The sequence below is a fragment of the Halichoeres trimaculatus genome, unplaced genomic scaffold (assembly GCF_033239565.1).
Source record: "Halichoeres trimaculatus isolate MK-OKI-2021-1 unplaced genomic scaffold, fHalTri1.1 fHalTri1_scaffold_12, whole genome shotgun sequence".
Taxonomy (NCBI): Eukaryota; Metazoa; Chordata; class Actinopteri; order Labriformes; family Labridae; genus Halichoeres; species Halichoeres trimaculatus.
The window spans coordinates 33,881,053-33,896,358 of record NW_027437190.1 but is presented as its reverse complement, the minus strand read 5'-3'; the positions used below and the strand labels follow the sequence as shown (position 1 = coordinate 33,896,358).

Here is a 15,306-nt window from a genome sequence, read left to right as displayed (position 1 = left end):
AGAGAAGGAAACTTAAAGAAAACTCAGGATGAAGGCAACATGAGACAGATAGGATGGAGAGAAGGAGACAAGGAAGGAGAGAGGAGAGGAAAGGAATGAAGCTGTTGTGTGACAGCTTGAGAAACAGAATAAAAGAAGCTGAGAAATTAAAAAGTGGGAGGAGAAAGGGGGAGAAAGGGGAGAAAGGGGGAGTAAAGGGGGAGAAAGGGGGAGAAAGGGGAGAAAAGGGGGAGAGGAGAAAGTGAGGGGGAACAAAGAGGCAGTGTGTGGTGAACAGGGGGATTGAGCCGCCATCTGAGACGAATAAAAACTGGAATAACAATAAAAGTCAGAAGGCGCTACCTCCCCTCCTCCTCCTCCTCTTCCTCACACAACTACCCCCAAAACACACACACACACACACACCACACACACCACACACACCACACACACACACATCTCAAGTTTTATTGTCCTTTGTTTCCTGCAGAGCACTTTGTGACAAATCCCCTCAACGAGGTTTGGACGCAAACTGGAGCTGACATTCACACTTTAACTGAGCACACACACACACACACACACATCACACTGAGACAAGTGTGGACACACACTGAGCCAGAGAATCAAAGACACATGGGACGGCAGCGACACACACACACACACACACAGATACAGAAACACACACACACGCAGCAGCTGTAGAGGAAGGGAGGCCGATCCAACAGACATGAATCTTGAAGAAGTGAAGTGTGAATGTTTGTGTCGCAATAAAGGAAGAAAACAAACAGCTGATAGAGAGGAAGAGAGTGTGTGTGAGTGTGTGTGTGTGTGTGTGTGTGTGTGTGTGTGTGTGTGTGTGTGTGTGTGTGTGTGTGTGTGTGTGTGTGTGTGTGTGTGTGTTTGTGTGTGTGTGTGATGAAGGGATGATGAGAAACAGACAGCGGAGGTGTCGCTCCAGAAGTGTTTCTCTAAACTTCCCTGGTTTCTTTGTCACAGCTTCTCCTCTCTGCTCCTGCTCCATGGAGATGTTTACGTTTCAGAAAACAGAGTTTGACGAGTCGTCACGTTAAACCAGAGGAGAGGAGACAAGGAGAGATGAGAAGAGAGGAGAGGAGAGGAGACACTGGAGGAGAAGAGGAGACACTGAAGGAGGAGAGGAGGAGGGGAGAGGAGAGGAGAGGAGAGGAGGGGACACAGAGGGGAGACACAGAGGGGAGACACAGGGAGAGGAGAGGAGACACAGGGAGAGGAGAGGAGACACAGAGAGAGGAGAGGAAACACAGACAGAAGAGAGGAGACACAGAGAGAGGAGAGGAGACAGACAGAAGAGAGGAGACAAGACGAGAGGAGAGGAGACAGACAGAAGAGAGGAGACACAGAGAGAGGAGAGGAGACAGACAGAAGAGAGGAGACAAGACGAGAGGAGAGGAGACACTGATAGAGGAAAGGAGACACACATAGGAGTCACTGAGAGGACAGGAGACACAGAAAAGGAGACACAGAGAGGGAAGGACACACAGAGAGGAGACACTGAGAGAGGAAAGGAGACAGGAAAGGAGACACTGAGAGGAGACTGGTAAAGTAGAATCTGTGCTCAGGTGTTCTGTAAGTTATTGTTAACATTAACATCACAAACAGTGGTGATGTAAAAACAATCATTTTTAAAAGTGTCCTCAACAGAGTTTCATTATTGTATGTTTTCAGCCTCAAGTGGACACTGATGTAGGGGAGACCGGGGCTTATAGTCACAAAGGTTTCAAAACAACCTTCTTTTAGATAAAAATCCTGACAGTGATATGTGTGGACCTGAAAGAGGAGAGGTTAAAGCATCCTGTAGCCCAGTCATTGTTCTGTTGTAAGCTAGCGTTAAGCTACGGCTAACTTTAGCAAATATGGTAGTGTGAGGAATGAATGCAAAATATTTACTTGAGACTTTGGTCTTTAATCTGGCACACTTTTGTTTTTAATCTGATGTACTGATTCTGAGAAATACCTAAGAGTGTGAAACGTGTGACAACAAGCCCTGGTCTCCCCTACTGCAGCTTTCCACATTCAGACCAAAGAAAGACAAGTGTACTTATAAATATTTCCATGTTTGATCATATTTAACAGTTTTATGTGGTTGTGGCTCCTTTAAGACGTTTAAAGCCGCAGTCTTTAATCTCACTCCTGAGCTCTGATTGGCTCGTTTTCCAGAAGCAGATCTGGAAACACACCGGCGCTCTACGATGACCCAAATGCTTCCTGCTAATTGAAGTCAGTGTTTGTGTTTGAGAGCGGATCGTCTGCTTTACGTCTCCGTACATACCGTTCCTTCACACGGCGTACGGCGGGCAGCGCTCCATCTCCAGCTCAGCCACTTCCTCTGCAATCCATAAAGCAGGCTGCAATTTTCTGGACTAAATCACAGAGAGGGCTCTGACTGTGGGACCGGGATCCAAGTCCTCCCTCCCTCCCAGCCAGGTCCAGGCTTTTCTTCAAACACACACACAGCCTCCATTAATCCACTCCTGCTAATTCTCCAGGATGTGAAACACCTGGTTCAGGGCCAAATCTGACCACCAGGGGTCAACAATGGAGGTCCTGCTGAGCCGGGGCCATTCTGGGCCAAACCGGGCCAGCGAGGGGTCACTTAGGAAGGAGGGCGGGGAGAAGGTGTGTGTGAGAGTGTGTGAGTGTGTGTGAACATGGAGTCAGCAGCTCTCATGTTTCACAGCAGAGAGCTGCTGATTGACTCGAGGAAGCTGGAGCCAGATTTCTGTGAGCAGGAAGACAAAGAGTGTGACACACACACACACACACACTCTCAACACACTATTTCAATCCAAGTGTGTGTAAGGTATAAGTCTATTTTTAAACAGTGCTATGCTCGTGTTGTGTGACTCCTGAATCTGACCCTCCTGAAACCGCCGCCTAAACTCCCGTAAACAAAGCGCCTCTTCAGCGGCGTGGAGGTGACGCTGCAGTGAGTCATCGCCTCAGATCGTCTGCTTTAAAGGTGAAACTTTGAGAGCTGCTGCCAACCAGAAAAAAATCTCAGCAGGAACCAAACTTAGATGTGCTACGGAAGTGAGGTCCCCACAAAAACTGCTCCCCCTGGTGGCTGGCTGCAGCACAGGTCAAAACTCAGTCTCCCCAGTCATTCCAGATGGGCTGTGGTCAAACTTTTGAAGAAATAAAAACACCTGGTAAAAAAAATTTTCACCACAGTTTGCTGTGCTGATTTGAAGATATTATTTGGATTTGTTGCATTTACGTCCTTTTTTTTCCGAAAGAATTTCTTTTTCATTAGTTATTAGAAGTCAAAAGCCAGGTTTTATGTCCTGTTGAACGATAACTGACAGCTGGCTTTCTTGTGTAGTTTTTTCTAAATTAGTAAAATATGTTGGAAGAAAGAGCAGAGAAGATATTAGACTCTCAAAAACAAAACAAAAAAAAACAAACAAACAAACAAAAAATGTTTATGTTTTGGCTTCAAAACCATAAAATGGTAAATGATGGATCCACACTGTCTAGTCTATATACAGTCAACTGCAAGTCTTTAAAATCTGCTTCATGTGACGTTCTGAGAGAATACTGCGGTGATGCTGTGCGAGGTAAGCTGTAATGTTCCTATGATTGAGCACAAGGTTAGAATAACGCTAAGCTAACTCTTCTTCTGTGGTTTTTGGTACAAAATTTTAAAAAACGATTGGTCCATAGCCACAGGTTGGTCTCAGGTTTCTTCTCCAGATGGAAAACTTTCTTGTTGGCATGGGTAGCTATAACATGTGCACGACTAGAAACTATGTTTTAAATGTGCTGTAAGGAGGATCTGTTTTAATTAGACTGCAGCGCCACCTTTTGGCTTGGAGTCTCACATACACTGTTGTGAAGACGTGACTTTTAACAAGGTGTGTTTGTTTTGGAAATGACTGGAGATAGGAACGAAACAAATTTTCTTTAGTTAACAGTTTAGCCCATGTTTTATCCTTTAGCTTGTGTGTTAGCCTGTAGCTCGTGCTCTATCTCTCTCCTGTTTATCTTTCATCTGCTCTTCTGTCCTTTTTCTGTCTGACAGTTAAGCCTGTGTTATGCTTTCCACGCAAACATGACGTGTGTATCACAAACCTACGTCTACCAGAGTACTAGAAGTTTTTGTTTACAAAATGACATTTCTGACCTGTTGGGGACATTTTCCTAGGTTCTTTTAACCGATTCCTCTGCTCTGCCAAGAGTGGCTGCAATGTCACTCCATGAATTATTTACCACTCAGTTGTTACAGTGATCTCTGTGTGAAGAGTCAGACTGATGCTTTTATTTCTGCACTTCAACCACTAGGAGATCCCGAAGCCGTGTGGACCCCGCCAGACCCCCGTCAGACGCATCAAGCATAAATCAGCCTTTAAACTCCAGTGTCCACCATCACTACAAAATTAATCACAGAAATTGTTTTCAGCAGAGAAAAACACAGATCTCTCTTCTCTCTACTAAACTTCGTCAGCTGGCGTGGTGTTGTCTGAGAGACGTTAGCGTGCGGTAATACCATTAAGTCCTGGTCGACCTGATCAGGAAGCTAAGAATTAGCATTTAGGAATAACCTTTTTGATGCTGATAATCTCATTTTAAAGTGTGGATTACAATCGGGCATTTATCTAGAAGGGAGACTTTTTCAAGATCACTTAGAAACTCATCACAGCCCCTTTAAGCTGCTCAGCCAACATTCTCTAAGTGAAGGTAAATTTCTTGCGTCCACTTAAAAATAAATGTGAGTGCTTTGGAGAAAGTTTTCATGGGCTCTGGAAAGTTTCTTTTGGGTAACTTTCTTGTGTTTATCAGTAGCCATAGTTTTCAGTGCACAATGTAACTTTAATTCATTATTATTTGGCTTCCAGAAATTTTCATTTACATATTATGTTGTACTAACAAATGGTTACTACACTGCAAAAAACTTGAATCTCATCAAGTGTTTTTGTCTTATTATAAGTAAAAATGTTTTATTACACTTGAAATGAGCCACATTGAACTTAACAGTCCAGAAAAATGTATTTTTTCAAGTTATTTAAAGACAAATGAGGTCTAAATTGCTGTAACAAGTAGAAAAAAAATATGCTAATGGAACAAGAAAAATTTGCAAGAAAATTTACTTAAAACTAGAAAAATGTCTTAATACAAGAAAACTTTCTCTTTTTCTATTGGCTGATTTTTTTTACTTGTTTCAATCAATTCAAACCTCATTTTTGTCTTTAAATAACTTGAAATAAGACATTTTTAAAGACATTTTTCTGGACTGATAAGTCAAATGTGGCTCATATTAAGTAAAAAAAAAAATCTGCTGAAAATAAGACAAAAAAATTTCATAAGATTTTAGTGTTTTTTCCTCCAGTGTTGTAATTAAGAAGGCTTGAACTTTTGCATAAAATAATGAAAATAAATCAATTAATAAAACAAAATAAATAAATACATAAACTTTCTTGTGTGTATGGAAACTCTCTTGTGTTTTATCATGGGTTGGTATCTTGTTTTTCTCTGCCATCATCACCTCACAGCCTCTGTAGAATGAAAATGAGAGCTCTGCAGAAATAAATAAAAAAAAAGTAGGGTGCAACATCAGAATTTTTTTAGAAAAAAATGCATGGTTGAAAAAATGTGGTCACAGGAGAAATACGGACGTAAGAAAAACTAAAAAGTGCATTATATAAAACCACAGAACATGAAATTATAACCATAGGGGAAAAGGGATGATTGGTATTGATGAGAGGAGCTGACACATGAGCTCTCAGCGCTGTGGAACGAGTCCATGATGTTTGCGTTAGCGGCGAGCAGGTCGTGTACGGTATACGCTCGGATAAGAATGCGCTGTGGTTAAACACATTACATTTCTGCATACACACATCATGAATCATGGGAAAGCAGCGGTCAGTGTGAGTCGAGGCTCGGGGTGAACGGATGGTGTTCAAACCGCCTGAGAATGCTGTTCACATCTTGAAATCATAAATTTACAATCCGCTCCGATCCTTCCTGAAAAACGCCGTCACTCCTCCTCTTTGATGGATGGTTCCTCTCTGCGAGTGTGGAAACCGGCGTGGAGGAGTTTCTGACGCTGCTCCAGCTCCTGTGAGCGCTGTTAGACCAACCTGCAGCTCTTTATCTGACACAGACCAGCTCAGCACGATTTCCACTCTTAGACTTTGACCAAAAGTAACAACATGAGGCCAAAACATCGAGAAATACGTAAATAAAGGACAAACTAATCAGCTGTACCAATGGAAGCAGCAGCTATAGAGGAGGAGACGCTATCTCTGGTGTATATCATGAGAATTTCAGCTTGTAGCAATCTTTCAGACTGATTCAACTTCACACCAACGCTTCTTCCTCACTTTTTTTCGTTTTGTGTCTCACAGATTAAAGCCAGCAAGGATGGAGCTTTAAAACTCACAGATTATCAATATGTTCATCAATTACGTGTTTTTTTTCCTAAAAAAGTTTGATATAAATCCTTTTCCAAGTGGTTTCCGGTCGTGCCCTAACCCCAACTTCACCAGCCTTATTTGAAACCCCTTATGACATCATCAACTGCATGGTTTCCATGGTGATGAGGAGCTGAGCTTAACACCAGTGATGTGCACTAGTTCTATTATAACTTCTGTTTGGAACCCTAACCTCTGACATCATCAGCTGTGTGGTTTCCAAGGTGACAGATCATCTCCATTAATTCAAATGGGAAACACTGAATATTTTGAAAAGTACACGTTAGAAATGTGAAATGTACAGACACACTTCTCCTGAACTTGCTCAACATTTTGAAACTTAAAAGGTGAAAATCTGTGATAAATTATGGGAGTAGCAGCGAGCACAGAAACGTACAGAATAATAATAAGTTTGTTAAAGTCTTCTATATGTATTTTAACATATAGACAGCAACTGTTGTTAGAAGCTTTTATTATGCTTAAATTTCAACATACTAATGGCTGCTTTCCTGAGTATGTAACGCCATCGAGATATTTAAAGATACAGGGTCCGAAAATTAGAAATCTGAGTGAAAGTTAGGAGTCATATTCTGAATTGACATGAATGCCTGCTTAAGAGAAAGTTTTGGTGTTCATGAGAAACTTTTGCTGGCGATTATGTTTCTTGTGCTTACAAGAAAGTTTTGATATTTTGGGGGTGTTTATTGTTTATTGTGGTTGTTAATACATTCAAGGTTGTCTTTCTTTTTTTCTCTCCTTTTTTTCCAACTTATATTTTATTTATTTATTTTATTTATTTATTTATTTTTTATTTTTTTTTTGGGGGGGGTGAGTAATATTATCATTATCATTGTCATTATTATTATTATTATTATTATTATTATTATTATTATTACTATTACTATTTTTATTATTACTACTTTTATTATTACTTTTCTTTTTTCATGTTTTGCATTTTGTTGGATTTACTTTAGAATCCAGATTTACTATAATCAATTTTTTTTTTTTTTTTTGTTTTTATACTACTGTATCAGTATTGCTAAAACTAGATAATCTTGAATTCTTGCTACTGTTACAAGAATTGTGGTTATTATCTCTTTCTCACACACACACTAAATAATAAAATAATAAATAAATAAATAAATAAATAAATAAATAAATAAATAAATAAATAAATAAATAAATAAATTATTAATTAAATACATACACTGGGTGAGAAAAACATATATTTTTATTTTTTGAGACGGGAATAATGTCTCAATACAAGAAGCCAAACAGCCAAACTCCTGTGTAAATATAAAAGACTGTAAGTTGGTGATTATACATTAATTCACATCTACCAATTGAAAATCTATTCCATTCCTATTGAGCTCAAAATCACATACTGCACCTTTAAAATGATCCCTTATTATCATCTTTTTCTAACAGGGACAAGAGTCTGTTCAGCTGAGAGAAAACGTGCTGCAGACTCAGGATGAAGAGGTGGGATAAACCATTTCTGATTTCTCAGTTCCTTGTCCGGTAACTTGTAGATTTACTCAAATATTCAGTTATAATCCAGTCTGAGCTGGGAACAAACTATCAATTGATTTACAGTTAGAGAAAAGACACCTGCATAGAGTTGTTGGACAATCACTTGAGCCCAGAAATAAAACCACGATGCATTCTGGGTTAAACAGAGACAAACATCAACATCTTGTTTTATGGAGAGTCACGCTGAACAAACCGTCATTGTTCTCAGTTTCTCTGTGACTTCATCTGGACAGAAAACCGCTGACGAGTCAACAGCAGCCGCCGTCTTTAGAAACACGTCTAACTCAGCGAGACGGGTCACAAGAATAACTCATAAATGATGCAACTGAGTGAAACTCCACTTTCCTCTCTGAGTCACGCTTTCTCCTCATTTTGATGCAAATGAATCAAATAAAAAAAGGGACAAAGCCAACGTTTCCACTCATGGCAGAGCGCAGGGAGTCGTCCTGATGTGTGATTCAACAAACAGCACATTAGACGCCTCCATCTTAGAGCAGAGTCGACAAAGGAGGCACCACGTTCCTCCAAACACAAAGTGAAGCCTGCTCACACACACTCGTCTCACTACCTCTGTCACTGTGTGTGTGTGTGTGTGTGTGTGTGTGTGTGTGTGTGTGTGTGTGTGTGTGTGTGTGTGTGTGTGTGTGTGTGTGTGTGTGTGTGTGTGTGTGTGTTCTAGAGCAGGTGATGAAGGAGCTGAGTGTGTTCATGAATGTGAGCATGTGATTGAGAGATTGAGTGACGGAGAGATGTTGGAAATAATGAAAGTGATCGATGACATGAGATGATTGAAACTCTGCTGTAGAAAGCAACTTGAGTTTTCACCGAAAGGAAACTCTTCAGGACCGGAGCACCAAGACGGACGCTCAAAACTTTAAAAAATGAGAAAGAGAAACAGAACATTTGAACATTTATGTTCCAGGGTTTCACTGAGTTAACCGGACCAACAACCTCTGATAACTGACCAGAACAGGAAGATCTGAAGGCTCCACTCAGTCCTAGTTGCACAGATGATAGGTTACCTCATCAGACTGAAAACTTTCTCTGGAGCACAAGCAACTTTCTTGTGGCCAGGTTGCTTTGTCATGACCACAGGCAACTTTTTAATGAGAATGGGAAAATTTTTAACACATGATTAAGAAACTTTCTTTTCGCAAGATTACTTTCGTGAGCTCAGAAAACTTTCTCAAGCGCAGAGAGAAAAAAAATTATGAGCATGGAAAACTTTCTCATGGGCATGAGAAAATTATCTCATGGGCATGGAACACTTTTTCAAGTGTTTGGACAACTTTCTCATTAGCATGGGAAACTCTCATGAAGCAAAAAAAAACTTGTGTATGTGGGAAAACATTCTCATTACCATGGAAAACTTTTTCATGAGCACAGAAAACTTTCTCTAGCGTACAGATTTGTTTTTCATGAGAATAAAAAAACTTTCTCATAAGCATAGAACGTTCTCATAGGCAATAAACTTTCTTATGGAGCACAAAGATCTTTCTCATGGGCAATGACAACTTTCTCATACACATGAAAAATATTTCCATGAGCATTGAAAAATGTCTCATATGCATGAAAATTTTTCTCATGGTAATGAGAAAATTATCTCATGGGTATGGCCAACGTTCTTATCAGCATGTTACACTTTTTCAAGTGTATTGACAACTTTTGATTTGCATGGAAGCCTTTCTTTGGTGTGTGAAAAACTTTCTCATGGGTAGAGCTGCACGATTTGGGGAAAAGGTGCGATTTGCGATTAGGTGGACAATATTGCGATTGCGATTGTGCTTGCGATTTAATAAAAAAAGTTGTGTCATGATGAGTCTACGGACTTGCTTGGTTATCATGGAGAAAAATCTGAATTGCATGTGCTGACATTGCGATTGCGATTGCGATATCCTCTTTTGCGATTACGTAATTGCGTGTGCTGACATTGCGATTGCGATTGCGATTGCGATTGCAATTGCGATTGCGATAATCGTGCAGCCCTACTCATGGGCACAGAAAATATGTTTATGCAAGCAGGAAAAGTTTCTCATGAACATTAAAGACTTTCTCATACTCATGTAAAACCTCCAAATAATCAAGGGCAACTTTCTCTTTAGCATAAAAAATGCTAAATAAGCATGGATAACTTTCTCTAGCATACAGATTTTCTTTTTCATGAGCATGAAAACCTTTCTCATGACCATAAAACTTTCTCATAGACAATAAACTTTCCTATGGAGCACAAAGAACTTTCTCATTGGTAATGACAACTTTCTCTAACACATGAAAAATTTTCCCATGAACAAGGAAACATGTCTCATATGCATGAAAGTCTTTCTCAAGGCCATGAGAAAATGATCTCATGGGCATGGCCAACTTTCTCATTAGCATGGAAAACTTTCTTGGGTGCGTGGAAAACTTTTTCGTACACTCAGAAAACGTTTTAATTAGCTCAGAAAACTTTCTCAAGCACACAAATATTTTTTTTTCATGAGCACAAAAAAAAGTTCTTATGGGCATGAGAAAAATATCTAACGGGCATGGAAAACTTTCTCATGAACATGGAAAACTTTCTTAGGTGCGTGGAAAAACTTGTCATACACATCGAAAACTTTTTCATGAGCTCAGAAAACTGACCCAAGCACACAGATTTTTTTTCATGAGCATGGCAAAACTTTCTCATGGGCATGAAAAAAATTATCTAATGGGCATTGAAAATTTTCTCTTTAGCATGGAAAGCTTTCTTGGGTGTGTGGAAAACTTTGTCATACACATGGAAAACTTTCTCATGTGCACCGAAAATTTGTTTTTTTTTTTTAAGCATGAAAAGTTTCTCATGAACATGAAAAACTTTCTCATACTTATAGAAAACTTTCAGAAAAGCAAGGACAACTTTCTCTATAGCACAAAAATGCTTCATAAGCATGGAAAACTTTCTCATGGTCATGAATTTTTTTTTTGTGAGCACGAAAAACTCTTTTTTTTAAGAAAATTGTTTTCATAAGCACAGAAAAAAATTCTCTTGAGCATGGAAAACTTCTGCTTGGGTACGAAACTATCTCGAAGGCTGAGCAACTTTCCTTTGAGAACGGTTGCTTTTATGTGCTTACTGAAAAGTTTCTCGTGAGTACTTTGGAGAAGGTTTCCTGTCTGCATGAGAAACTTTCTCATGAGCCTGCAGAAATATTTCTAATCATGGATTGGTATCTGTTGGGCATGGAAAATCTTTTTCCTCTGTGAAGGTTAACATAGAAATGAGGCGGTTTAGGAACACCAGAGCTTCTCTGAGGCCTGACGTCATGTCTGTTATGTGCTGGGTGAGGCAAACACTGAGATGAGGAAGCAAACCCCTCTGAACTCCAAACAGAGGATGATAATGAGGATTCTGGTGTTGTGTCATTTAAAAAAACAGAGTATCACAGACTGACCCATGGGCTCCAGGGCGAACTGATCCTGAGTCACGGCCAGAGGAGGCTGGACCCTGACTGTCAGCTTGGAGGACTGCAGGACACAGCTGGCTTTCACTGTCACCTGGAGAGGGAGGAAGGAGGAAAACAAGACGTTAACGAGAGCAGAAGATAAGGAAGGAGAATAAGATGAGAGATTAGAGATGTGAGCTCACCTGGACGGTCACTGAGGGGACGGGGAGACCATCGATGTCCTGGATCAGAGCTTGCTGTGGACAGAGAGGAAGCTGAGTCTCTGAAGGTGTATGTGTGTAAATGAAGATGAAGTCTCTGTGGGTGTGTTTGGTGTGTGTGTGTTTACCGATGGGCTGTCCATGCTGGACGACACGTCAGCTGTGATGATCAGGTCCTCCTCAGCGTCTGTTTTCGGCAGGATGTCTGAAGCGATGAGGGAAAAAGGTTTGAGCGGATGACGATCTCTGGATCTTTAAAGACACCTCAGTGTTTGATTCTCCTACCCTGAGTCCTCGTGGCCTCTCGGATGAACTTCTGCAGCTTCTTCATCTCAGCGTCCACCTGCTCGTAGTCTGCCTCCCTGGCGTCCACCTTCGGCGTGGAGAAAAAGGAGGGGTCTGTCCCCATGTAGGAGCAGAGGAGGTGACCGTCCGAGCTCAGGGTGACCACGACGCCCTTTATCTCCCTGAGGAGACGAGAGGAACGGCGTTTAACTCGTTAGGCGCTTCACATCCAATCAGAATTCAGAGAAACAGGCTCTGCATCCAGTTTATTGGTTTATGATCTAACACGGTGAAGGAAACGCTAAGTGATGCAATAACCTCTGAAACTGTGTGTGTGTGTGTTTGATAAATGGTTGCAGATGTGTTTTGTAGTTCTGGTCCAATGAGTCGATAACACACACACACACACACACCAGGGGTTCAAGTTGAGAGCAGCTCCACACCTGCACAGGAGAGCGTCTGAGGAGGCATAAAACCCTCACTGTAGCTGCAGCGGAAACACACACACACACACACACCAAAGAGCCTCACACACACCGATTCTCGTGGTTCAAAGATCCTCAACCGTGAATAAAACCCAGATGAGATTTATGACACTTCTCATTACACACACTCATATTTCCCTCTTTGTTGGCCAGTTTACAAACTGGAGCGTGATCCGTGTTGGTTAGAGAGTGAGTGACAAAAAGAGCCTCCAGAGAGCCGGCCAATCAGAGCGAAGGGGGTTTGTGAAGCGGGGTCTTAAAGAGACGGCAGCTGAAACAAAGTGTTTCAGACCAAGGCTGAAATTAAAGTTTTCTTAGGGGCCGTTTACAACGTTTTTTGGATGAAACTATGCGGTACTGATGTTCGGTATCTGACAATCAGTATCAGTACTCAACAGTACCAATTTCCGGTACTTTTTTGTGTTTATGAAGTAAAAAATATCAGTTTGTTTAATAATAAAAAATTACATTTTTTTCAATGTTACATATTTATTCTTCAGTATATAACCTTGTAATGCTGTGTTCATGTCCAGCTTGTAAATAAGGATGCGTTTAGGTACCTTAATATGGAACATTTTGGTTTTACTTTTGACAGAATTCGATTGGTAGCTATAAAAGTACCTAATTTAGTACCATCCCTAGATGAAACACAAAAGTCTTGCTGCGTTTTGGCTTTTTGTTTACACTGAAATGACGTTTTAGCCGACCTTGCATGGAAACTCCAGAGTGGAATTTTTCTGAAATGCTGCGACCACCATTGCCGTGTAAACATTACAGACTGCATAAAACATGGACGTAGTCTCCACAACTTCACCTGTCTGTTCCTGACACTTCAAATGAAGCTAATCCGCAGACTTAGCTACATTTGGTATAACGCCAGCCGTGAGTTCCCTTTGAAACAGCTACAGGGCGCTTGTCCGTCATGTGACCTGAGCTGTGTCTCTGATTGGACAATCAAATGATGATCCTAATAACTTCTAAACTGCGAGTTAGAAAAAATTCACTCACCGTACAGTGTGTGCTGATAGTGAAACTGGCGTTTTAGACCCAAGCTGTTTTTTGAACCAGGCTGTAAATATGTTTTTAACGCTGTAAAGTCTGTTTTTATGGCTGGGTGTGTACATGACTTCTGGTCTTATTACAACTCAAGCAGATTCTCGATTAACAGCAACTTTGAGCACTTCCGCATGGAGTTTTCGGGAAATGCTGACATGACACTCTGATTTGCGCACCACCCTTTCATTGTAGCAACTTAAATTACCATGCCTGAACCAGAAAACAACAACAACAACAACAACACAACTTGTTTACTCGCCAGCCGCTGTCAGGGACATAATCCCTCTAGCTCATCTAAGACGTCTTTCATGTACGACTGGGAATTAACAGATACAACTTTTCTCAAAGACTGTAAAAAGGCCTGCATTTCAGCGATAGCATTTATCTCATTTTTCCACCAGAACTTAACATAATGAAGAAATTTATTTCATATTATTTCCAATGAATAGAAAACACCTTCCATGTATTCACACCATAGCCTCAGAGAGTTCCGGAATGTTATGACATCACAAAGACAGAAAGCTCTCTGTCCTTGTAGAACATTCTAGAACCCTCATTGATAGAGCAGCAGCATAACCAGCTTTAGCCAATCACAGCGCTTCCATCAACAACTCTAATCAAAACACAGTTTGATCTGCATGGCTGGGAAAAAGTGCTGTGTGTGAGTCTATGTGTGTGTGTGTGTGTGTTAGATTCAGGAGATAGTGTGTGTCTGGGTCGAGTTCTGGTTTAGTTTGAGGCGGTGTTGTTTTTAAGCTCTTGATAGTCATCATCATGTTCACTGTGTTGTCAGGGGAACACACACACACACAAATTCACACACACACACACAAATTCACACACACACACACACACACACACACACACACAGACACACACACACACACACACACACACACACACACACACACACACACACACACACACACACACACACACACACACACACACTCTCTCTCTCACACACACAGAGAAAACAAACACACAGCCCCCCTCCAGCAGCTCAGTATAAATATCTGTGATTTACTGCAGCTCCAGAAGCTTTTCCTTTGTTTTATTGCAGCCAGGATTGAATTTCACAGCTTGATTCGGCCAACTCTGGATTAAATCATCGGGATTTCTGCGGCTGCTCTAAACTCTGTGCAGACTGTGAGACCAAATCTGGACCCAGACTGAAAGAGACGGAAACAAAACAAGGCTGGAGGAGTTTCAGTCAACATCAGAACGGCCGGACTGAGATTAACCAGTAGCTTTTTTAACATTTCCTATCTTTGCCGGACGTTCATCATTGATATCTGCCGTTAAGTTTCTGCTAATGCTAAAACAAACGTCTCAAATATCAGAATATAATAACAGTGACTTTTTCCATTTAGAATGAACATATAAATTAATGTAATAAAGTTTAATAAAGTCTTCAGAGCAAAACCTCCCGTTTCTCTTATCTCCAACAGATGTTTGAGCTCTAATTCACTTTGGGAAATCCACAGAGAGAAAATCAACCTCGACATCTGCAAGAATGCTTACGTTTGTAACCACCTGGACGTAATAAATACTCATTGTAGATATCAGAGTATAAAATTACCACAAGCATTAGGGGAATGACTATTAGACAACTATTTAAGCTATTGAGTTTTAGGAGGAATTGCATTGTGGGTATGTGAAATTACAATGTCTGACACAGACATAATGAAAGAAGCATCATTTATCCCAAAAGGAGAACTGTTGTTCATACCTGAAATGACTATTGGGAAATCTGAAACAACTATTTGAAGATAATTCTTTAAATCCATTCTGTGGGGGAGACCGGGGACAGTTGTAACACTTGCTCTCGTATTGCTCTAACCAGGCACAAGTTAGAAATCACCGTATTTACTCTGAACAAACGCAGTTTAGT

At 40.7% G+C, this 15,306-nt stretch overlaps 1 protein-coding gene across 1 annotated transcript in view; it reads right to left on the bottom strand.

The window, feature by feature from the left end:
• Positions 1–15,306, bottom strand: part of bbs9 (Bardet-Biedl syndrome 9) — a 220,148-nt gene that overhangs the window by 167,403 nt on the left and 37,439 nt on the right. The window contains exons 10-13 of the mRNA XM_074683754.1: positions 11,872–12,053; positions 11,715–11,791; positions 11,569–11,622; positions 11,375–11,477 (exon numbers count right to left, since the gene is read on the bottom strand). Of these exons, the coding sequence (XP_074539855.1) occupies positions 11,375–11,477; positions 11,569–11,622; positions 11,715–11,791; positions 11,872–12,053 (416 nt within the window). The remainder of the gene's footprint in view (positions 1–11,374; positions 11,478–11,568; positions 11,623–11,714; positions 11,792–11,871; positions 12,054–15,306) is intronic.